The sequence below is a fragment of the Ambystoma mexicanum genome, chromosome 6p, assembly GCF_040938575.1.
Source record: "Ambystoma mexicanum isolate Mex_15411 chromosome 6p, UKY_AmexF1_1, whole genome shotgun sequence".
Lineage (NCBI taxonomy): Eukaryota > Metazoa > Chordata > Amphibia > Caudata > Ambystomatidae > Ambystoma > Ambystoma mexicanum.
The window spans coordinates 1,462,086,078-1,462,111,056 of record NC_090935.1 but is presented as its reverse complement, the minus strand read 5'-3'; the positions used below and the strand labels follow the sequence as shown (position 1 = coordinate 1,462,111,056).

Here is a 24,979-nt window from a genome sequence, read left to right as displayed (position 1 = left end):
GTCCCCCCAGCGCAGGCCGCGTCCTTCCTGATTCCACAGTGCCCGCCCTCGCTCCATCCCACCATCCCTGATAGGCCGCTTCTCCTCCGGTGTATCTTCCCCACCTCGACCTGCACGCCACTGCCATCCGGGCCGTGCAGGTGAGTGGGCGAGCCCCCAGCCTCTCCGGGCACTGCAGCACAGTTAGCCTCGCCCCTGGCTGCTGCTAGTGGTCTGGGATCATTGTGTGTACTCAAGGCCAGCAGACCCTCTCCCAATCCTCACCCTCTTCCTGCTCCTCATCCTCCCACCACCCAACCTGCCCCCCTGCATTCATCGGCCCTCCTGGCCCCATCACTGCTCCTCCCAGGGCAGCCCTCTGCCCGTACAGCCTACGGCTAGGGGCCAAAGACCCGGGACAACTTTAACATAGGCGTTCCGGGAAGCGCCGACAGGTGTCTGCAGGGGAAGCAGTGACCAGCCGTCAACCATCGACTACAAGGACCAGTAAGGTAGGAGTGGCCTGGGTCAGGAGCAGAGCAACCACTCTGCCCCAGACGCTGAGCAACTGCTCTGTACAGACCTTCGCAGGTCTCTTGTCTAGCTGGGGTTCTTGTCTCCATATTGCACTGTAGGATACTCAGATTGCTTCAATAGACCTCTCGCCGCTTTACAGGTCTCTCAAGTTTAACTGGAGTTCTGTCTCCAAATTGCACTGTACGATACCCAGATTGCATTGATAGGCCTCTCTCCCACTATACAGATCTCTCAAGTTTAGCGGGGGTTCTCTCTCCAAACTGCACTGTATGGCACTCAGATTACATTGATAGGCCTCTCTCCCACTATACAGGCCTCTCAATTTAGCGGGGGTTCTGTCTCCAAACTGCACTGTAAGATACTCAGATTGCACTGATAGTCCTCTCTCCCACTACACAGGTCTCTCAAGTCTAGTTGGGATACTGTTCCCAAATTGCTCTGTATGATACTGAGATTACATTGATAGGCCTCTCTCCCACTATACAGGTCTCTCAAGTCTAGCTGGGGCTCTGTCCTCAAATCATACTGTATGATTCTCAGACTGCATTGATAGGCCTCTCTCCCACTACACAGGTCTCTCAAATTTAACCTGGGCTTTGTCCCCCAGGTTGCACCTTACGTTACTTGTACTGCGTTGTTGAGCCTCTCTTCCAATCACAAAGGTCTCTCAGGTCTGGCGGGGGTACTGCCCCCAAATTTAACTGTATGATACTCAGATTGCTTTGATAGGTCTCCCACTATACAGGTCTCTCGTTTAGCTGGGGTTCTGTCTCCAAATTGCACTGTATGATACTCAGATTGCATTGATAGGCCTCTCTCCCACTGTACAGGTCTCTCGTTTAGCTGGGGTTATGGCCCCAAATTGCACTGCATGATACTCAGATTTGCCTTGATAGGCCTTTCTCCCACTATACAGGTCTCTCAAGTCTAGCTGGGGTTATGGCCCCAAATTGCACTGTATGATACTCAGATTGCAGTGATAGGCCTCTCTCCCACTGTACAGATTTCATGTTTAGCTGGGGTTCTCTCTCCAAATTGCACTGTATGATACTCAGATTGCATTGATAGGCCTCTCTCCCACTGTACAGGTCTCTCGTTTAGCTGGGGTTATGGCCCCAAATTGCACTGTGTGATGCTCAGATTGCTTCGATAGGCCTCTCTCCCACTATACAGGTCTCTCGTTTAGATGGGGTTCTGTCCCCAAATTGCACTATGTGATGCTCAGATTGCATTGATAGGCCTTTCTCCCACTATACAGGTCTCTCGAATCTAGCTGGGGTTATGGCCCCAAATTGCACTATATGATACTCAGATTCCATTGATAGGCCTTTCTCCCACTATACAGGTCTCTCAAGTCTAGCTGGGGTTATGGCCCAAAATTGCACTGTATGATACTCAGATTGCATTGATAGGCCTTTCTCCCACTATATAGGTCTCTCGAGTTTAGCTGGGGTTCTGGCCCCAAATTACACTGCATGATACCCAGATTCCATTGATAGGCCTCTCTCCCACTATTCAGGTCTCCCAAGTCTAGCTGGGATTCTGTTCCCAAATTGCACTGTATGATACTCAGATTGCATTGATAGGCCTTTCTCCCACTATACAGGTCTCTCAAGTTTACCTGGGGTTCTGTCCCCAAATTGTACCCATAGGCCTCTCTCCCACTATACAGGTCTCAAGTTCTGCTTGGGTTCTGCCTCAAAGTCACTCCACAGCTGGTGCATGTCCCTCCTAAACACACATGGCTAACTCACCACGGTGAACCACGTTCAGGGAGACACAGACTTAAGAACGCCACCGCCAACACCCAACTATACAACCCTTAACCACCTCCCCTACCCCCACCAAGACAGCGAATGAACGTATAGTCAACATCAGCTGGAAATACCAACTACAGCCAAAGACTAAAACCAGCAGAGGATAGCAACCACACCAAGTACTACACCACAAGACAACCAGACAAAACAGAACCAACTGGACAGTTCAATCAACTCATCTTAAAGATTAAACGACTTGAAATCGTAGAATGCCGCGCAAACGACCCACCCAGAGGGAAAGAAGAGAAGAAAGAACAAACACTCCAGAACTGCAACTAAGAACCACAACAACAGAACAAACCCCCAAAGACAGGACCAAAAACCGAACCAACTTTCAGAGAAGAGACAAATCCCTCTACCTAACTCCATACCTCGCTGAGAACGGCGCACCAAACCAAACCAACGCAACGTCAGAAGCAGCAACATTAAACAACCTAACTAAATCACGAAGAAGAAGGATGAACACCACCAGAAAAAACAAACACACGACCGAAGCGATAACACCTTACATCACCAAAGCTGGAAGACCCTCCGATTGACAACCGCAACCCCTGGGAGACGAACTCGATGAAAACCTAAACCCAAGACAAAACCTAGAAGAACTTTTCGATGACGCCGACAACCCGAAACCTACACCTCAACAAGATCAGAAGACGACCCTAACAAGAAAAGCCAAACTAAACCACACCTCCAAACTACACTGCAACCTAATAAATGCAAGATCCATGTCTAAACACTCTACAGAGATCTTCGACCTACTCGATGACAATGGTATTGACATCCTATTCATCACAGAAACTTGGCTGGACGACAACTACAAAATCACACTCCAAAGCTGCCTTCCAGCAAACTTCAAATGCCTTCAAACAAACAGGAAAAACAAAAGAGGAGGAGCATCGCGATATCTTTCAAAAAACACCTTAAAATAAGAACAGACAGACCACTCAACATCCTCAACTGCGAATCCATGGTAATACACCTAACAGCGAGCCCAAAAACCAACATCACATTCATCCTGGTGTACAGACCTCCAACTTATGATGCATCCTTCGTCGACAACTTCATAGAAGCCATCACCAACGTAGCCATTAACCACGAACACCTAATCATCCTGGGGGACTTCAACATCTGGTTCGAAGACAATCGCACCAACTCCCAAAACTCACTAACTGAACAACTCACCACCATGAAACTACGACAACTAGTAAAACACACTCGGCAGGACACACTCTGGACGCAATTTTCGCTGAGGAAAATCACCACGGCACCACCAATACAAATACTATGGAGCGACCATCTCATTATCCCATTCGTAATCACTCTGCCTATGCAAGTTTCAATCCAACCCCCTAAACTCTCACCCACCACAAAAAGAAACTGGAAAGACGTCAAAGAAAGCAACCTCTTCAAACAACTGGAGTTAACCAAACCCTCAACAACAGAACTAGAACTAGCTACCCTATACGGGAAAGCAGAGATATTACACAAATGGATTGCAGATACAATTGGCAAGATAGCCCCGGAAAAACCATTTACACCATCAAAAAAGAGAGCAATGGCTAAGTGGTTTACCCCACCATTAAGCACCATGAAAAAGGAAAACCGAAAGATGGAACTTGAATGGAGAAAACATTACAACCAAGACAAAAAAACACTGTTCCAGAAGCAAATCCGTACATACAAGAAGGAAATCCTAAAGGCAAAAAGAAGGCACTATGATGACAGAATCACAAAGGCCACCAACACACAAAAAGAAATGTTTCACATCATTAAAGAAATGAGAAACCCACCAGGCTGTGACAACACCCCAACCCCCTCGGAAAAACTCTGCAATGACCTTGCAGACCACTTCAAAAAACAAATCAATGACATCCGACAAACCATCCAACAGAGGCCAACCAACAGCAACATACAACAAAACGAACCTACCTCACAACCACAACACAAACTCAATAACTTTCCTGAAATATCAGCAGAGGCATTCGCAATGCTGGTAAAACACAGCAAGAAAGCGGGTTCACCGATGGATCCCTGTCCCCCGGACATCTACAAATCAATCCTCGCACAAGGAACGCCAGCAAAATACTACAGAAACCTTCTAAATCTATCACTAGCAACAGGCGCCATACCAAGGATCTTCAAATCAGCCTACATAAAACCACTTCTGAAAAACACAAGCGGCGACGTAGACGACCTCTCCAACTACAGACCAATCTCTAACATCCCCTACCCGGCAAAACTCCTCGAAACCTACGTATACAAACTAACACAAGAATACATTGAAAAACACCAACTGCTAGACCAAGCTCAAGTCGGCTTCAGACCCACAAGAGGTACAGAAACAGCACTACTATCGATCTGGAACGACCTAAAAACAAACGCAGACTCCAACACAACATCAGCCCTTATTCTGCTCGACCTCTCTGCAGCCTTCGACACAGTTACCCATGACACCCTAACCAAAAGACTAGAAGACATAGGCATAACCGACACAGCGCTACGCTGGACTAAATCATTCCTAGCAGACAGAACAGAAACCGTCTGGATTAAACTCTTCAAATCCACCCCACGAGTTAACGATTGTGGAGTGCCACAAGGATCCTCACTATCACCACTGTACTTCAACATCTACCAAACCCCAGTTATCAGAATCTTCAAGAAACACAACATCACATGCTACAACTACGCAGACAATACTCAAATCATCTACAAAATCAAAGACACTCAAGCCGATCATTCAAACCTAACCAACTGTCTAAAAGAAGTCTACAACTGGATGAATACCAACAACCTGAAAATCAACCCAGGAAAAACAGAAATCATGATCATATTCAAAAACTAAGAGAAGGAAACCGCCATCCAGTGGCCAACGGAAATGGGAATCGCACCATCACCATCTAAGGTAGTAAAAAATTTGGGAGTCCTGATGGACAACACCCTAACCTTAGAGCCGCAAATAAACACAACAGTCAAGAAATGCTTCTTCCTCCTCCACACGGCAAGAAAAATACTACCTTTCCTCTCCTTCACACACAAAACACTCACTATCGTCAGCCTCATCATGTCAAGTATCGACTATGCAAACAGCCTCTACCTAGGAATACCAGAATACCTACTAAAGAAGCTACAACGGATCCAAAACACAGCAGCCAGACTACTCCTCAAACTATCCAGAAGAGGCCACATCACCCCTGCCCTAAAAACACTACACTGGCTCCCAGTAATACACTGTATCACCTTCAAAAAATGTGCATAACACACATGGCAATCTGCGGACAAGGAGCAGAATTCCTGCAAAAGAAAATAATCTACAAGCCAACGAGACCCCTCAGATCAACCAACGAAATTCGCCTTGAACTAAAACCTTACATCAAGAAAACATTCGGAGGCACCGCCTTCTACCACCTAGCCGCAAAAACCTGGAACAACATCCCAAAAGAAATAAGGAACATCAAAGATCACCTTAAATTCAGAAAATTACAAAAAACATGGCTCTTCAATACCAGAGACTAAAACCGAAGCAGCAGTGAGACAAACGACTAAACGGGAAAGGACATTGACAAGCCCCAGAACCGACTGATAAGTACTCAGGGCACCGGGAGGGGTGACGCACATGCGAGACCCACGGAGACGGAGGCAACAACGCCAGCCAATCCTTACCATCCCCTACCGCCCTATAGCTACAATTAGGTACCACTGGGTTGTGTAACTGGCGAGATACCACCAATCACCGCACTAACTGAGATATGGACACTGGCAGGTGCACTAGCCATGTGGGTGGGGGTGAGGAACATGTAACGTTGATGAAGGAACGGGCAGAAGAAGCAGCAAGATGCTCAAGGGGCCTCGAATAAAAAAAAACGAGCACAAACCTCTAGAGGCACATGGTGCCCAAGCACCCCATCGAGCGAGATTACGTGAGCCCAACTGGTCAAGCCAGGATAGAGATGCCAACTAACCGATACCACTAACAATTTCCTCCTCTGCATACACCTCTCAAACTCCAAACCAAACACAACCACAAACCTCCAGCACAACAAACCGCACAAACTTCACTTCACTGCAACAACAAAACAATAAACGCACATAGACTCGCACATCAGTACACAACGACTACCGGCCGCATACATCCCAGGCCCAGCCAACGGACCCACCGGGCTGAGGCTGCCAACAGTACATCACTGCTCTCTTGCACTTTTCCAGCCTCCACCCACTAACTCACCCGTCCTCCCTCTTTCAGAGCCGCCAGAGCGCCAGGGGACCACTCCGGGGGTGATAGTGCGCGGTACAAATGTCCTTTAACATTAACATGCATCTTTGAGGGAGCTGTAAATGTCCAAATTCTATGACCTCAGGAGCCAGGCTGCTAAATTCATGGTCTGTGGGCATGGGTGTAATGTCTTGCCCTTGTCCTGTGACAGCATGTTGTACAGGCAGGGTAGTTTCACCAGTGGAGACAGAGACATCTCCATCAGGTGAGCGAACCATGGTTGCCGGGCCCACATAGGGGCCACTAGTATCATGGTGACTGGTTCCTGGTGCATCTTGTGCACTATTTTGTTGAGAAGGGGAGTCGGGGGGAAAAGCGTAAACAAATTTCCCTGACCATGTTATCCAGAGACCGTTCCCCTTGGAGCGGTTCTGGTGGTACCTGGAGGTGTAATCTTGGCATTGGGAGTTCTCCAGACTTGCAAACAGATCTATTTCTGGGAATCCCCATTGTGTGAAAACGTCAAAGACGAGGTCTTCGTGTAATCGCCATTCGTACTCTGAGGGCAGAGGGAAGTCTCTGCTGAGTTTGTCTGCTAGTAGATTGAGTTCCCCTGGTACATGTTGTGACAACAGGAACATGCTGTGTTTGAGAGCCCACTTCCAGATGTTCTGGGACAGCTTGGACATTCCTGGAGAGTGAGTGCCCCCTTGCTTTTTCAGGTAGTACATGGCTGTGGTTCTGTCTGTGAGGACCATCACTGTCTTCCCTTGCAGGTGTGCCTGGAAAGCCTTCAGTGCCTTGAAGACCGCTAGTAGTTCCAGCAAGTTTATGTGTTTGGACGCTACACTCGGAGTCCAAACTCCATGTGCAGTCTGATGGGATAGGTGAGCCTCCCCCATCCTGTGAGGGATGCGTCTGTGGTTAGGGTGGCTTCCACTGCGGGGGTGGCGAATGGTTTCCCTATTATGAGGTTTTCCTTCGGCCACCACCGTAGCGAGAGAACCAAGGGCTGCGAGACCACCACTAGTTCGTCCCATTGTGCCCTGGCCTGACACCACTGGCTGTTGAGCCACTCTTGCATTGGGCGCATGTGCAGATGCGCGTGAGGTGCCAAATATATACAGGACGCCATCATTCCTAGCAATCGCATTGCTTTGCGTACCGTCACCTCTCGACCGGCTACATATTGAGGGATCTGAAACAGCATATTTTGGACCCTCTCGTTGGAGGGGAAGACGAGGCCGTCCTTTGTTCGAATTAGAGCCCTAGGAATTGCTTAATTTGGCTGGGGTCTAGGCTGGACTTCTTCTCGTTGATGGAGAAGCCCAGTTGGAACAAAAGGTCTACAGTCTTTTGGGTATTTGAGAAGCATGTCTCGTAGGAATCCCCTTTTATGAGCCAATCGTCGAGGTAAGGGTATACTGGGATGGACAACCTGCGCAGGTGGGCCGCTGCCACTGCCAGTACTTTCATGAATACCGTCGGCGCTGACGCTATGCCGAAGGGTAGCACTATGAACTGGTAATGTTTGCCCTCTATCGTGAACCTGAGGTATTTAGTGTGCACTGGCAACATTAAAATATGAAAGTATGCATCTTTCATGTCCAGTGTTGTCATGTAATCTCCCTGCGATAGCAGGGGGATTACTTCCTGTAATTCAACATACGAAATTTTTGAGGTTTTACAAATTTGTTCGCTGGGTGCAGATCTAGTACAGGGCGCATGGTTAAGTCCTTCTTTGGTACAAGGAAGTACACTGAATAAATACCTTCCGTTACATGTGATAGAGGCACAACCTCTATTGCTCCTTTTTCTAGTAGCAGTTCCACTTCTTGAAGAAGGATGGTGAGGTGCTCCGGTGATAGGCGTCGTCCCCTTGGGGGTCTGTATGTGGGGGACAGACTGAATTCTATACAGTACTCGCGGGCTATTGTTGACAATAGCCAGCGGTCTGTTGTTATTCCCTCCCATGCTGGTAGAAAGGATGTTAACCGGCCCCCGACCGGCGATGCATGGGAGGGGACCCGAACCTTCAGGTCATTTGGTGTTGGTGGCCTGGGAACCTCTAGGGGTGGGGCCCCGACCTCTTCCCTTGCCACGACGTTGTCCCCCCTAGGTGTACTGTCCGTTGGTTCCTTGATTAGAGGACCAGTTGCCTGCAGAGCATTGCTGCTGTTGTTGTTGTTGGCCTCGAAAAAAGCGTTTGTTGCCGTATCCTCACTTATTGGGAGGCCTTGAGATCTGGTCTAGGGTTTTTATGGTATCAAAATCCTTTTTAGCAGTCTCCAGTGCGTCATCCACAGGTTGGAATGCTCGATTGGTTTATTGATGAGTGAAGCTTGTGTTTCTGGTTTAAAACCTAAATTTCGGAGCCAGACATGACGCTTGAGAAGGATCCCCTGGACTAAAGACCGGCCAGCCGTCTCTGCAGCATCTAGGGTATTTTTGATGATGCTCTGGTTAACCAAAGTTCCTTCCGTTACAGTGGTTAACAAGCAAGTTTGTAAGGGCTCAGGCACTTCTTCGAGGTCTTGGCGTAATTTACACCATTGGGCATCTGCATAACTTGCCAGTAATGTCACGCCGCCGACTCCCGGCTGCCGTTGGCGGCTTTGGAACGCTTGGCATTGGCGGCGCCATTCGGTTGTTCCAGGTTTACTCTCTTACTTCCTGGTCTTTCTGGTCTAGTCTTTTTTTGTTTTGTCGCTCCATTTCCATATTTAGCCACACCCCTCTCTGGGCTCTACGCGTTGCAACTTTGTCTCTTCTGCTCCGTTGCTGTGCTCCTGTGTTTCGCTTTGCATCTTGCCTTGCCTCCCTTGCCTTCTCTTTCTTCCTTCCCAGTGATCGAGTATTTCGCTACTCGTTTCTTTTTCTGCCTTCCATTGTGCTCTCCCTCTTACTAGTCTACCGCACAGCTCTGCTGCTCGGAGCTGTCGCTCTTCCTTTTCTGTGTTGCTCCTTTCCTGTTTTTTCCCCTTTACCATTTCTTTCCCGGGCTGCTGCTTCAGTCCTTCGGAGTGCCTTCGCTGCTATCCTGCTCCAGTTGCTCCTTCGTTCCTGATTCTGGGCTCTCCCCGCGCTACGTTATTTAACGTACTCCTTACCCGAGTGCTCCTCTCAGCTCCTACTCCTGCCGACATCCATCCCGGGTGCCTGCCCTGTTTCTGCTTCGGATCTCCTGCCATCAAGCCCTGGACTACATACGACACCGCTGCATAACACTTGAGGACGTCCGCTCCAGTAGTGCTCCGGATTATCATCCATCAAGTCCTGGACAGCTCTAAACAACTCGGCAGTCTACTGCAGCAACATACTCTGAGAGGTTTTTAAGCGGCTGCTTTTTTCCTCTCTAATTGGTCTCTGCGGGAAGGGGGTCCACTGCTTCCCTGTCTAGCAGGGAATCAGGGTGGCTTCCTACCACGGAAGACCGTTTCTCTTCTCAAAAAAGAAGAAGTCAAAGAAGAAGCTCATCCGGCGAGAGATCTCATCAGAAGAAACAGGTGAGGAGGAAGGGGAGGTAGACATTGATATTGCTAACAACCCACTTATCACGGCAGAGTTTGACAAGTAAAGAGTTGTTATTGGCAATTCTGGTGGAAAAAGCTGCCGAGGCTGTAATCCTCTTACCTAGGGCGTAGAGCTTCTTTCCTTCCTTGTCTGGGGGTGCTTCGCTAGTTGATAGCGGGACCCTGCCCTTTTCCTTGTGTTAGTAACTACCAAGGAGTCTGGTACTGAGTGACCCCTAATGTATAATGGGTCCGATGGAGAGGGACTGAACAGTTTTTCGATTCTTGGGTTGACCCCTCTAACCAACGCAGGTGTAGACAGCGATGGAATGAGTCGTCTCTTTACTGAGGCGAGAAGGGGAATGGTTTGGCTAGTAGGGGGTTTCTCCTTAATGATCTTTTCCACAAAATCTATGTCGGGAGAAATTTCCACAGTCTCAATTTCTAAGTGTGCTGCTGCTTTACGTAGTAGCGCATTGAAAGTAGGTTGGTCATCTATAGGTGACGTGTTCCTGACTGGTGAGGTTTTAGGGGGGACAGGTTCAGGACGTCAGGGTCTGTAGACGCTGATGGTGACTGCCAGGGCTGTGATGCACCTTCATCTGGATCTTCTTCAAAGCCCCCACCACCCATGTCTGGGTTGTCCTCAAAACCTTCCTCATCTAGGTTTTGTTCCTCTTCGTTATTTAAGAATTCCTCATCCTCATGAAAGTGTCATGATCTCTGCTTCCAAAAGGTCAGGGTTTTCCCAACTCCCTTGGAAGCAGATCCATAACCCAGGTTCCGAGTGCCAACCAGTCCCAATTGGGACCTTTTGGACCCAGTCCTGGCGCCAGTGGCACCAGGCTCATAAATATGCCCATTCCCAGCGCTGGAAGCGCCGGGCTCATAATGCTTGGGTGGACTTACCTGCAGCAGACCATGCTGCTTACTTGCCTGCCAGTTGAGCCTCTGATCCTCTTCTGTTTGGAACTACTTTTCCTGTTGGGTGGGGCAGGAGCCACTCCCTAGGTTCAGAACACTGGAACTCTTCTGGAAAGCAGGAACTCTTTTCTTACCTAGGCGTGGCTGTGGAAGGAGACACCTAAGCACTACAGGAGGCTATTTAAACCACACCTGATGGATGAATCTTGCTTTGCGTTATTCTGCATCCTCTGCAGCAGAACGCTCATCGTGTCTTCTGCATCTGATCCTGGGCCTAAGGAAAAAGGCTTACCATCCTGAATCCAGTCTTCAGCAACACCTATAAAGACAAGAAAGAACAGGTTAGCATTACGGTCTTCAGTGACAGCGCTTCACTTACCTGGTCCATCGGCTGTCACCAATGCCTCGCGCTGCATTCCGGCATCTGAAAGACAAAGGCTTACCTACTCTTCGTGCGCTCCGGAGGTCTTTGCACTGCATTCCGGCATCTGAAAGACAAAAGCTTACCAACTCTTCGCACGCTCCGGAGGCCTTCGGCGCTGCATCCCGCATCTGAAAGATAAAACAAGGTGCGTTTAAAGACATTGGGGAACTTTAATACTCACGTGCCATTACTCCTTTCCACATCTAACCCAGTGGGTATTCCAGCACCCTGCAGCCGCTCCGAACTTGTACCTGCAAAATAAAAAGACAGTTAGAGCGCATCGTGAAGCAGGCAACAAGCGCTTACTTACGTGCTTCCAGGCGCTTCTATTCATCACACGGGCTCCATCTTCAACTCACTTCAGCCCGTCATCCGCCATCGCCGGAACCCTGCAAAACAAGAGACATCTTTACTAAAGACTTTTAAAGACATTAGAATTACTCGAAACTTACCGTTCGTGCAGTAAACGACGGACAGCAGTCCTCTGAAGTCAAGAGGCCTGCTCCCCTTATCCAGTGAAGAAACTGGTTACAGCACCCTGCCCCGAGGCAGATGGAGAGCACGGCGTTCACTTACCTAAGACATCTTACCCTTCGAGTCAGACATACAGTGCACAGAGGTCCAGCCCAAAGAGCCAGCCGTGTGTTACACATCACCTTTGAAGATACGGTATACGCCCAGTCAAGACCGGCGCCTCTACGGGAATCAGGTGAGCATTACAGAAAGTGAGTCCTCTTCAGTGAGGTCATATATTTTACCATCCTCTTGGAGGGGGTTAAATAGTCTCAGGTATTTGGCCCTGGGGTCCTCCTTAGGTCCCTGTCTTGGTCTCTTGGGTGTAGTATGCTCAGGAGTAGACATGAATCTCTCCATCCTATCCATACATAATTGGAGTCTCTCTAGAGTCCCTTGTGGTAACCCAGAGCGGTCTGCAGGTGAAAAGGGGAAGTCCTCTGCCTGTAGCCGTCTGGATCTATCCCATAACGTCGAGGATAAACTCCCTTCGCCTTCTGAGAACCCTTCTCGTAGGCTAGGTGTTTCCTTCGACGGACGGGGCGGTCCCTGCCTTCCTTCCGACACTTTCGGCGTTTCCCTGACCCTGTGAGCTTGATTCGCCGAGTCCTTCGCCGTCCATCTCGGGCTATCAGTGGAAACTATACGCGCCAAGCTCTCAGCGATTAAATTGTCTGTCGAGGGTTCATCTGGCATCAAGGTTACCGGTGTCGCGTATCCCTCGCCAATGATCGCTCTCTGACGGGGCACGTCGCCTGGCGGTTTGGTGATAGCGCCCTTATCTGGGGGTAGCCCAGTCGCTAGTCGCGTCTGCGGTTGCGTGGAGGGCTTGTGAGCCTTACGGTCTGTGGAGGCCGCCGGTAGGACCCGCGTCTCCGTTGGCGCTAGTGCTTTCTTCGTCTTTGACGAAGAAGAGCCATGGGTTGGGTGCTTATGTGTGTGCTTCTTGTGTGCGTCAGTGTCGCCGGGGTGTTCATCCCCATAAATTGGGCGTGAGCTGGACTTGTCAGGGCCAGGGACAGACGCTGAGGAGCGGGAGCGCTCCCTCGAGAGGTCTACAACCTCCGGAACGGAGGTAGGGTTATCACTGTCCTCGTCGCACTCAGCGACAGCGGTGGGTGAGGAATCAGCTCTAGACATAGCGTAGGCTGCCCACCTCTTGACCCTGCGGTCCTTTAAAGTCTTTGGGTGAAGAAGCTTACAGGCCGCACAGCCGTCCTCGTTGTGGTCGAGGGGTAAGCAACGGTTACACCGTTTGTGCTCGTCCTTCCAAGTGAATTTGCCCTTGCAGCGTGGGCAAAATCTAAAGGGAGTCCTCTCCATAGCTGAGGATACAGTTAGAAGTGATAACGACCTCAAAGGAAAGGGGGGGCGACAGAGAAAGGCATTCTTATAGAGAAACAGAAAATGACCCACGACCCCCGCTCTCCCAACTGTATAGAACGGCGAGGCCAGGCCACCTGTCCGGCAGCGCCGGTGGATCGCCTCCGTCGAAATCACCACCGTCGAAAGTTCTTAACCAGAGGTGAACAGCTTCGCCGTCGAGAGAGGGATCTGGTGTTATATAATCTTTAAAAGGATAACGACCAAGGGTTAAGTAGTTGTTTTGCAATTTCTCTCTAACGAGCTCCGCATTAAGGAGACCAATATCTGGGCGGAAAAAAACAATCTGAGGGACCTCGATGCGTGAGGGATTGTGGGTACACTGCACGTCACTATAGGGATAGTGTTACAGACACGCCTATGTCGACGTCCCCTTTTTCGACTACGAAAAACAAAATGCAATACTCTGCAGTGACCACTGGATGTCGGACTATGCACAGCATGTGATTCTAAGCAGATTAACAAACATCAGAAGTTGTGTTACGAGTGGGTTCTATGGATGTCAGTTGAGAGGATGTGATCACTGAGAGAGGATGCCGGTGGATGTTCTCTGTCCCTTATACTTACCTGACTTGATGTACTTGACCTGATGTACCAGGAACAGAGTAAAGACGTTATTTACTCACATGAAGATCTCAGAGTCATGATTGGCCAGGGACCCAACTCAACAGAAGACTAAAGGGATGCAAGGGTGGAATCGTAACCCCCTCACCCCCTCGAAACTGTGAGATAACAGAGAGGATAAAAAGGAGTACTTAGGGAGAGAGTCATCTCTCTGGGAAACATTGGAACATTACTGACTTTACCGAACTGCCGGACAGACCAAGTAACACCAGAAGAAACCCCCTTTTTCCTGTTGGAACTTTATTCCTACTCTTTTCTGCACCTTAGAACTTCATGTTTGGAAGTTCAAGAGGAAGCTATAAGTCTATAGCTCATAGAAATTCCCCATTTACACCTTTCTTTTAGTTTAATGTGTAAGGAGCAGTTTGGGGATTTGGACACAGGACAGAGGACGTTTGATTTGTCGAACATCCTGACAGAGACGCTCATTAGCTTTGTTGCGGTAGGGACACCCCTCATAGACCGAAGGACAAGTAGGATTTCCCCAACCGCTCTTATTATTCTGACAATAAAGGTTTATAACCAACACTTAACATGCCACAGTGTCCAAGTCTTACTCTTGATCCCTTACAATTTAAACTGGTAGGGTGCAAAAATGTTAAAACTGGTGCAATATTTGTTAAATTATGACCTAAATTTATGATTTTTTTAAAGAGCTTTTAACTTATGAATGCATATTTTAAATTGAATGACACTGCATTTTTTTGGGTTTTCTTTGCCTTCATAAATTTCAAGACTAAGGTTCTATATGAAGGTTAGACCCAGACTTTGCCTTGGCATAGACATGCCCTTAACTGGATTTCTGTCCTCTTTTTCCTCCCATTCACTGTTTTTTATACTCTGCCCCCCCCCGCATCACTTAGTTCACTTAGTAAAGCACTCTTACCTTTTGTAGCGTTTTGATCTTGAGTTATATACAGCGCGTCCTGCGCCGCCAGAAGCACATCAACTTGGGTCACGTAATCCTTAGAAAAACAGAAGGAGAACAATGAATGTGTTGATTCCGCTAGGAATAATATTGTGATGGCCTGGATTTGGAATCTGTGCCTGATGAAGGTCAGTTGTGGCAACATGGTATTGCCTCACCCAGACGGGTCTCATATGATTGGGGAGTGATCACACCCTTTACATACATGTTATCACTGCTGAAGTCACACTTATAAACAATGAAAACATTTCAACACTTTCAGCTATTCTCTGCCGTCCCACCGCCCACAACATGCATACAGTGACATTTGTCTCATTTGCTACTTTACTCATGAAAATTCCATTTTAGAATTGCTAAAAAAAAATGGTTCGTTAGTAAACAGGTTTAAATAAAAATGCTAATATGTGTCCATGTCTTCTCGCTGCCTAATGATCAACCAATAAGACAAGGTGTATAAGAGTCATGTTGGGCATGAGGGTGATCCCACTGCCTAGTGTCGGCTTTCACCTGGAACAGCTGCCCACACACCTGACTGTGGAAAGATGCATGTTTACAAAACAAATGCTGGTTGAAAAGAGAGCACCAGATGCAAGACATGCCATGTCTCCCTGTACACAACCTACGGATAGAGTAGGAAAAGTCAGTCACACGACACCAAAATCTGCACAATGCAATACCTCCACCTGCTCGTTAGTTGCACACCGCCATACGCTTTGACAATCAGCCATCAACAGGCTAGAACAACCAAACAGGGCAGGCAACTATGCCCCAACCAACAAGTCAGCCCCGCCAGCCAAACCACATACACACACACACACTGTGCCACCCACACATGTCAACAATCTAAGAAATCATTATCACAATATCACGGCAAAAGAGCTATCAGCAAAGAGCCGCATTGCCCAACAAGCGTAGGAAAGGTTTGTGAGATTTGGCCATCTCATGACACGTACTTTAAGGTCACCTTAACTAGAGGGTGAACAATTTGTTTCTTGGGCGCAGGAGAGGAAAAGATTATAAGACGGAGCTATTTATATTGCATGTATTTAAATATCTTGCAGAGCACAGACTGTGTCCAAAGGCAGAGGTCTGCTGTACAACAAAACTAAACTACATAAATCAATATGAATAACTATATAAACAGAACACATTGTGAAGTAAAAATAACTTTAATATCATGTAATACAATAAAGGGCAAAATGACAATTATACAGAGTACGTAAGACTGAGGCTGATAAATCAGGTTCAACGAATGGGTTATAACAGATTATTATAATCACTGAGAAGCAGTAGGTATACAGGAAGCGCTATATTAATCACTACATTATTGTATTATTATTAATAATCTATTTTAGAAACCGATTGTTGTCCGCTCTTAGGTTGTGGCTTATGATGGCACTTTCCTTGCCATGGTGTTTAGTTGTACAATGAACCTGCCAAATTGGCTGCTAGCCCAGTGCCGGAAGGAAGGAAGGAAGGAAGGAAGGAAGGAAGGAAGGAAGGAAGGAAGGAAGGAAGGAAGGAAGGAAGGAAGGAAGGAAGGAAGGAAGGAAGGAAGGAAGGAAGGAAGGAAGGAAGGAAGGAAGGAAGGAAGGAAGGAAGGAAGGAAGGAAGGAAGGAAGGAAGGAAGGAAGGGAGGAAGGGAGGGAGGGAGGGAGGGAGGGAGGGAGGGAGGGAGGGAGGGCAGGGAGGGAGGGGCAGGGAACAAGAGAGAGCCCTGGAGGGATCATGGTTTTACCCAAGCCTGGGCTGCGCTCTGCACACTACAACATGGCCCCCAAGAAAGATATGGATAAGGTACCCGAGCCTCACTGTTGCTCTCCTCCTGATCCCTCTGAACAGGCATCTGAGGGGAGGGAGGTGTACTTACACACTTTCAGGCAGTGCAGAAGCTTGTGCGTCGTCTCGTTCAATCACACTCACAAATCTCTTTTCCAAAAGCAGCATAGCAAATGCCCAGCACTGAGATGCAGCATGCGCGAGAGACCCACAGCCCCCGCCCCAGCACAGTCGTCTCTGCGTGAAGTGCTACTGTAACACAGAGACACAACGCACTGTGAGAAGCACTTTCCTAGCAGACACACATTAGCAATCCTTGTGATGCCATAATCTCCGATAACCAGTCCCTGTTACAGCATTACTAGGAAAAGAGCCCCCTCCTGCCCACATGATCCCACGTCAGTCATATGATAACTCCTGCAGAGCATGGAAGTCTTCTTCTTCTTCCTAATTATCGGAAGCGTGGGCGGACCCACGCAGGCGCTTCCCCATCCTATAGGATGATGTGCACCGTACCCACTAATTATTATTTAGCTCCATTTAAACTCACAACTCCTCCCACCTCCCCGTCTGCCTCACAAAATCCATCATCACACTACTCCTCCTCCTGCTTCTCTCCCCATCACCTCCCAGCAAAGCCCTCCCGCTCAGCTCAGCCACACCCAACGCAGTCAACTGAACCCTCATCAATTCTCTCTCTGCAACATGTCTCTCACACCTAATCAAAAAATGTCCCACCGTTTCAGGCACCCCACACACCGCACAGTCCCTTGATTCACGCTTCCCTATTCGAAATAGATAGTCATTCAGCCCCACATGACCTATCCTCAACCGATTCAGCATCACCTCCTCCCCCTCCTCCATTCTGAACTCCCTGCATCCACCTTCACCGACACTTTCCCACGAACACCGAACATCCACCTGCCCTTCACCCCACTCACCCACCTCTCCTGCCATTCATCCAGGACGCGTCTCACCATCACAGCCTTCACCTCATCCACCCTCAAAGGCAACCTCACATCAACCGCTCCCCTCCTCATACCCTCACCCGCCGCCAGATCCACCAACTCATTTCCCGAAATGCCACTGTGACTGGAAACCCACGCCAACTCCAAATCCACACCCCGCGCACACACCGATCAATCTTCATCCTAATGTCCAAAATCACATCCTTCCTATCACCATCCCCTGCCACAATCGCCTGCAACCCACTCAATGAATCCGAGAACACCACCACTTTCTCATACCCCAACTCACACACCCTATCAATCACGAATGCAATCGCCACCAACTCAGCCGTACAAATAGACACATCATTCGTCAGTCGTCCTATTTTATACTCCCCAATGCTTTCTAGATAATATGCCATTCCCACTCTCCCAGACACAGGATCCTTTGAACCATCCGTAAACACCTTGTATCCTTCCTTTCCTGCCACATACTCCTGACCCAAAGCTTTGATCTCACCCCGCATACCTCTCTTCTTCGACACCACATTCACCAACTCCAAACACACCTTTGGAGATCTCATCATCCACCTCGGCCTTCTCTCCAAATCCGTATCTGTCACAATCATCAAATCACCCACACCCCACTGCACTCCCTTCTCCCACATGTGAAACCCAAAAGTGCCCCCCTTCCTCCTCCACCGATCCCTGTAATAGTCAAACCTCCAATTATACTTCAAACATTCACGCACCGGATGAGCCACACTCTTCGCACTGCACTTCACCCACCATCTCATATTTAACGCATCCCTCCTCAACCCCAGTAGCACGGAAATCACGTGACAAGGCTCACGCAGCTCAATATCATTCAGATCTTGGAAGGCACGCCCGAGACCCATCCATTGCTTGAAAGGTTTTATGAACACATGGCCTGCTGTGAGGGGAGTCTTTGCCCAGCGAAGGGGCAAGTTCTACAGCAAGCATTCTATAGAAATGGGTAACTCTATCCCCAGAGTTCTAGGGCTGTCACGTTACATGTTCACACAGTAATGACTTTTGAGTCCCCTCCTTTTCTTTGTATTCTGGTACTTGTCGTGTCTCCATTTTCATGATGAGAACAATTAAACTATAGGTAACAGAGTGCAGTGGGGTGTCAGATAAACAGCTGCAAACCCAAGAACTATAAAATATGCAAAGTTGTTACACAGGTAGAATTTTCCGGTACATGCCTGACTTACCTGTTGATGGCCTAAGAAGCGGACAATAAGTTCGTTTCTGTACAGTTCAAAGTTTACAGCAATTGAAAGTGTCTTCTCTCTCAATAGCAATACCACATTTTTATATAGCGCATTCATACCTCAATGACCGCTTCTAAGTACTGTAATAATGCATGTTAATGCATGTTAATACCCAACTTAATGGTACTTATGGAATCGGCCAAAATGACTGAAAAAAAATGACTGAATGTGTGATTTGGCCGAAAAGTTCGACCAGATCATGTATTCGGTGCTAGGGGCTGCAGAGGTGTTGTCCCCCGCACCTTTGCTCACTATATTGTGAGCAGGGGTTTGCGGGGGTGTCCCCCGCAGCCATCCCGAAAAATGTTTTATTAAAAAAAAAAAAAAGGAAAGGGCCCTGCGGCGCCAGATCCCGATCACGGCAGTGAACGGGAGCAGGCGTTGCAGGGACACTACAAGTCAGCGCAAAGTAGATGGGGATGGTCGTGGGGGTATGGGTGGGGGCCCGGCCAAGTTGGAAAATGTTCAGGGGAGAAAAGACCGAAGATTATTTTGGAAAAATAATCTTCGGTCTTTTCTCCCTCGAACGTTTGGATCTCAGGCTTTCAACCCTGATCCGTAATTACTTTATCAGCCTCAGACTCGTGGAGGACTATATGGCCTCACACTTGTAAATGTAGCAGGCAGTTGCCTGAGACTCTGAGGACCTCTAAGATGGCCTCGTTTTATTTGATTGTTTTGGGTTATTTAGGGGAGTGAAAAAAGGGCTTTTATAAGAAATGACTCTGAGTGTAAAGCCGCAGCAAAGATGGCTGCCTGTGTGCATTCTGGAGGGGCCATTCATGGCAAAGGGTGGACAGGCTGTACACCGCATGGTGCAGTTTGTCTAGTAGACATCGCGCCGCCAGCAGCAGGCCATGCCAGTGGCTCGGGTGCATCGCTGGCCTTTCTGCTACCAGTGGCCAGATCAGCCACAGTCCTGGTTGCAGTAAACACTGTGGTTATGACTCAGGCTGTGAGTGGAAGAGCGGTGCTGAGTGAGAGAGAGTGTGAGTGAGGGAAGGGAGTGCCAATATAAGAGAGTCAAGTGGGTGTGTGAGTGTACCAGTGTGATTGAGTTTGTAAGTGGGTGCTGCTTCCAGGCTTTATTCATCACACCCAAGAGATAAAGGGCCTGATTCACAAAGCGTTTTCCTATGGGATTGCACCATTATAAAACGCTTCTGTGAACCAGCCCCAAAGTGTCTTTGAAGGTAGGGAGTGGTATATGGGAGTGGAAATGTGCACGTCATGTGTTAGTGTGTGTGTGTTAGTGTGTGTGTGTTAGTGTGTGTGTGTGTGTGAGTGTGTGTGTGTGAGCTAGTGTGTGTTAGTGTGTGTGTGTGTGTGTTAGTGTGTGTGTTTGTGTGTGTGTCTTGCATGCTGCATCACAGCCAGGGGCAGCACATGATGCTTCTCCCAAATAAAAGAATGAGGCAACCAAAAGTCAAAGCAATCCAAAAGAGAGATGCCTGTGATTTTTGGGGTGGTTTGGTATTCCGTGCATAGATATGGGTTTAAAAAAACACCAATAGGAAATCTTCAAAGGGGGAAAAAGTGTTGGGGAAAGAGTAGGGTTGGTACGAGCCTCAATAGTGGGGCGACTAGTACTGGCATTTCTGTGATTACTTTCCTGTATGGCTGTTAGGAATGATAGCTCAGGCGCAACATGCTCGTCTTGTGGAGCAACATGGGTTCGATCCCCGGGTCCCCGCTTAGAAATCTATGCCTATTAAGCGCATTATAAATAACGAATTACAATTACTCATCTGGCCATCTATTACTGCCAGGATGGTGCCATGTTCCACACTTGACCTCCATTATTTTTCACCCAGTGAGCTGCCTGTGTCCTTGAAAACGTCCTCCACTGAGGACACTATGCAGGCATCTTTGTTAAGAAAGGAAGAAGGCAATGAATATGGCAAGGGAAATGTGCACGGAATCGCACAGTGAACAACTTTGAATCTAACAACGTGCATACAATACCCAAGACTCGTGTATACTAAAACCCAGGAGTGCAAATAGAGTGAAACAATAATACCAATATATGAAAAGGGATGTGGGGTAAGCACTTAGAACCTCCTTATGACTGAAAGGAAAGTCGGCAAACTCCTTACCCACTATGCTATTACAGACACTGACAGCGCTAAGCCCACGTAGAGGGCAAGCAGGACAGGATCTGTGAGCTGACACTCTGGATGATACTGAATAAGGAACTTAGAAACAGTACTCACGAGGACCGGAAAGACCACTTGAATGTCAGTAAACCCACAAACCCAGTTGATCAAACAGGGACCCTGAAGGCTATAACAGCAATGGGTGGTTGATAACTAAATTCATAAGACCCAAGTCAAGGGGCAAGTAGGAATTGTGATTGTAGAATAGTGAGGAAAACAAAAGGCATTCACACAGGGACTAGTTACAACAGCACCCCACACCTAATAATCAAATGGGAAATAAATGCAGAAGTGCAATGGAAAACATGGAATGGATCCCAATAGAAAGTAAGGATCAGGAGCAGGGAAAATGATATCACAAAAGGAAACCTTTCCCACCCATCCAAGGAGAAAAGGCAGGAAGCTAAATCTATAAAGGGAAAGACTAATGCATCAAGTTTTTCAGTAGCCAAGGACAGCATCAAAGAAACAGAGAACACAGGCAAACTGGGCTGTATCAAAGGGTAAAGCACAGAGAAAGGCTGCCTGCAGACAGAGGAAGACAGAAAGGGAAATCCAGAAAGCAGAAATCAATTAAGCACATGAATCCAAAATCCAGGGCAGAGGAACAAGAAACAGGAACTAGGAACTAGGCACGAAAGCTAGGAACAAGGGACAATGACCAGCGCTGGACTGAAGCAAACTAAGGCTTTTAAAGCTGCTTAACGAGCACACCCCTCAGGTGTGCCGCCTGCTGCACCTGCAGCCACAGGTGTTGCCTATCCTCCACCCAACCTTGTCCTGCAAGGGAGGAGGTGAAGCAGTGAGCCAGGCCTTCTGGGAAGCATAGTCATTTGATTAAAGTAGCATGCTGGCTGCCAAAAACCTGGAATGGATCCGGAAGGGAAGTAACTTGGAAAATAAGGTTTTAGCGTTCCCAATTCATCACAACACTGTAGCATAAGGTTCGGAGGAAATGTCCAGTAGGGAATAAACCCCAAAACATACCCCCAAGTGGCGGGAACGGGAGCGAAGGGAGCGAGCTGTGACAATCTTACATGAATGTGGCTGCTTGTTTGGTTCTGAATGGTTGCCTGAAGAGACAGGTTATGTGTTCCGCTGTGAAGGGGCATTCGTGCACCCTCACTGTTAGGCATGCCAAGTGAGGCATGGATGACTTGGTACCACCTTGGGGTTTGTGAACCCTAGGGAAACAGAACCGCCTGAACAAAATATATGTTCTGAAGTAGGTTGCAGCCAATGAACAGGCCAGCATGTACTATTGGTTTTGTACGATCAGACTGAAAAAAAGGTCTGACCGTACAAAACGACCGAAAAATGCTACCACCAAAGGTTCGAACACCAAACGTTTGAACCTTTGGTGGTAGCATTGCAGGTAAGTAAAAATAAAAAAAGACTGCGGGGTTGTCCCCCGCAACACCCTGCTCACTATACTGTGTGGCATAGTGAGCAGGGTGTTGCAGGGGACACCTCCGCAGCACACCCGCAAACAAAAAAAAACGGGGGCTGCAGGAGTGTCCCCCGTAACACCCCGCTCCCTATACTTTACAGTATATTGAGCAGGGGTTCTGGGGGAAATCCCTGCAGCCCCCGTAGTATGTAAGTGTGTTTGCATGAGAAAGGTGTGACCTTTTGGTAGTTTGCACCTTTCTCATGCAAACTTTCCGGCCGCTGCAAAATCAGCCACGGTCGGATCTGTACTATTTACTTCCCACTTTTGATGTTCTGCTTGTGTGTTGTGCCAAGCCTGTGTACACTCTCACTCACTGTAATACATGTGGGAAGCATGAGGTCCAATGCACAAAATACAGAGGTGGAGGGGACTGGTAAACCCTTACCGCCTTACTACGAGTTCCCTTTGCGGGACCCGACTTTAACGGCTGGTTTTACCAGCCGTTAAAGTAGGGTGCCGCAAAGGGACCTTGGAGCTAATTAAGGTACCGCAATTTGCGGTACCGTAATTAGCGCCTTCCCCATTCCCATTATGCCCTATGGTGGCAAAAATGGGAATGGGGAAGTGCCTTGGTGAATGGGGAATTACCTTGGAGTAGGGCGGTAATTCCGCCATCCACCAAGGCGGACACGGTAAAATACCGGCGGCAACCATGGCGCTAAAAGCGCCATGGTTACAGCCTACCGTGTAATGAGGCCCTATGTCCTCTTTTACAAATTCCTTTTTTATGTTTGTGTTTCAGAGGTACTCATAACACTTTTTTGAGCAGTGCCATTGGTGGCTCGGTTTTCATGAAAATGTTCCTTATAAATGTTGGGTTTCGTTTGTTTTTTATTTTTTATTATTTGTAAAGCGCACCAGACCCAAAGGTATCAGGGCACAGAGGACAAGTACATTTTTGGCTTACATGGTTACAGGTAAAATACAAAAAGTTACATAATTACATAGTTCCAGTTATGATACAAAATACATGGTTACAGGTAAAATACAAAGTTACATAATTACATAGTTATAACACAAAATGGGTGATATACAACGGTACGATAGGTTACAGTGGTGAAATAAGGTTACAGTGGTGGTACACATGTGCAGGTGACACAAAGTCTAGGATCCCAGGTGACAGTCAGGGTAGGTTTAACGATCATTAGCCTTAAGCCAATTGATGATAGTCTAAAATGATGGTAGGTTTGTTCTGCCCTCGTAGGTGGGAGAGAGTTTCAAAGTTGGGCGGCTTTGACAGGGAAACTATTGCCACTGATTGTCTTTCGTTTAAAGGTGGGGATTGTCAGGCAGTTAGTATAGGCTGCTCCGGTGGGTCGGACCGAGGGTCTTTTGTTGAACCTTTCTGTCAAGTAGGGGGTTGTTGCATTATTAAGGCACTTGAATGTAAGTGAGGCGGTTTTTTGTCTCATTTTGTCTATAGTGGCAAGCCAGTTGGACTGTCTTCTAACAGACGAGATATGTTCTTTTTTGGACATTCCTAATGCTGCTCTAAGGGCGTTGTTTTGAAGCATTTGGATTTTCCTAGTGATGTGTTTATTGGCCCCAACCTATAGTGCATTGCAGTAGTCCAACTTTGATAGCACAAGTGCTCTTGCCAGAGTGGTGGAACTGCTTGTTGACAGGAAGGGTGTTGCCGATCTGATCAGCTTACAAGTGTAAGCTGTAGATGATGCCACTGCGTTAACTTGTTTTGTCAGAGTGAGGTTAGAATCAAGGTAAAAACCTAAAGTTTTTACCTCCTTGTTAACCTTAATCGAATTTCCATCAATATCAAAGGAATTATATTTATGGCCAAGTTTGTTAATGTTGGGTGAGGTCCCCAGAATGATGAGTTCTGTTTTGTCATCATTCAAGCATAGATCATGGAGTGCCATCCATGCCTGAATGATGAGGTATATTCTATTCACCAAGGCCACATCCTGATTGTAATCCCCTGTAAGTGGGATGAGAATCTGAGTGTCGTCTGCATAGTTAGTTTAGGTGATATCAAGATAGTCCAGATCATCAAAGAGGGGCGTGGTAAATATATTATACAAGTTGGACTCAGGACCCCTGAGGAACCCCACAGGTGATTGGAATGGGATTAGATGCTGCTGAAGTAGAGAAGACTCTCATAGTGTTTTCACTCAGGAAAGATTTGATCCAATCTATGGCTTGTTGTGAGAAATGCGGTGCTGACTCTAGGTGGTTGTAGAGTACCTTATGATCCACCAGGTCAAACACTGCGGACAGATCCAGGAGAGGCACTAGGGCGCATTTACCTTGGTCTCTTAACTCATCAACCTGGGCTTTAAGGTCTATGAGCGCAGTTTCGGTCCCGTGCTGTGGTCTGAAGCCTGATTGACAGGTACCAAGTAGTTGATTCTGCTTCAGGCATTTCTGAATCTGTAGGTAAGCCATCCTATCTAGTATCTTCAGGAGGAATGGCACAGTTGTGATTGGCCTATAGTTAGTGGGTATGGATGGGTCCAAAGTTTGTTTCTTGAGGAGAG

The 24,979-nt window shown here is 47.8% G+C and overlaps 1 protein-coding gene across 4 annotated transcripts in view; it reads right to left on the bottom strand.

The window, feature by feature from the left end:
* The window catches only part of MFHAS1 (multifunctional ROCO family signaling regulator 1), a 666,381-nt gene that overhangs the window by 156,920 nt on the left and 484,482 nt on the right, over positions 1-24,979 (bottom strand). For all 4 annotated transcript variants that reach the window (XR_011280404.1, XM_069626262.1, XM_069626264.1 and 1 more), the window contains exon 4: positions 14,810-14,888. Coding sequence is in view for 3 of the 4 variants with exons in the window: in XM_069626262.1 (XP_069482363.1) it covers positions 14,810-14,888 (79 nt within the window). In the remaining variant the exon portion in view is untranslated. The remainder of the gene's footprint in view (positions 1-14,809; positions 14,889-24,979) is intronic.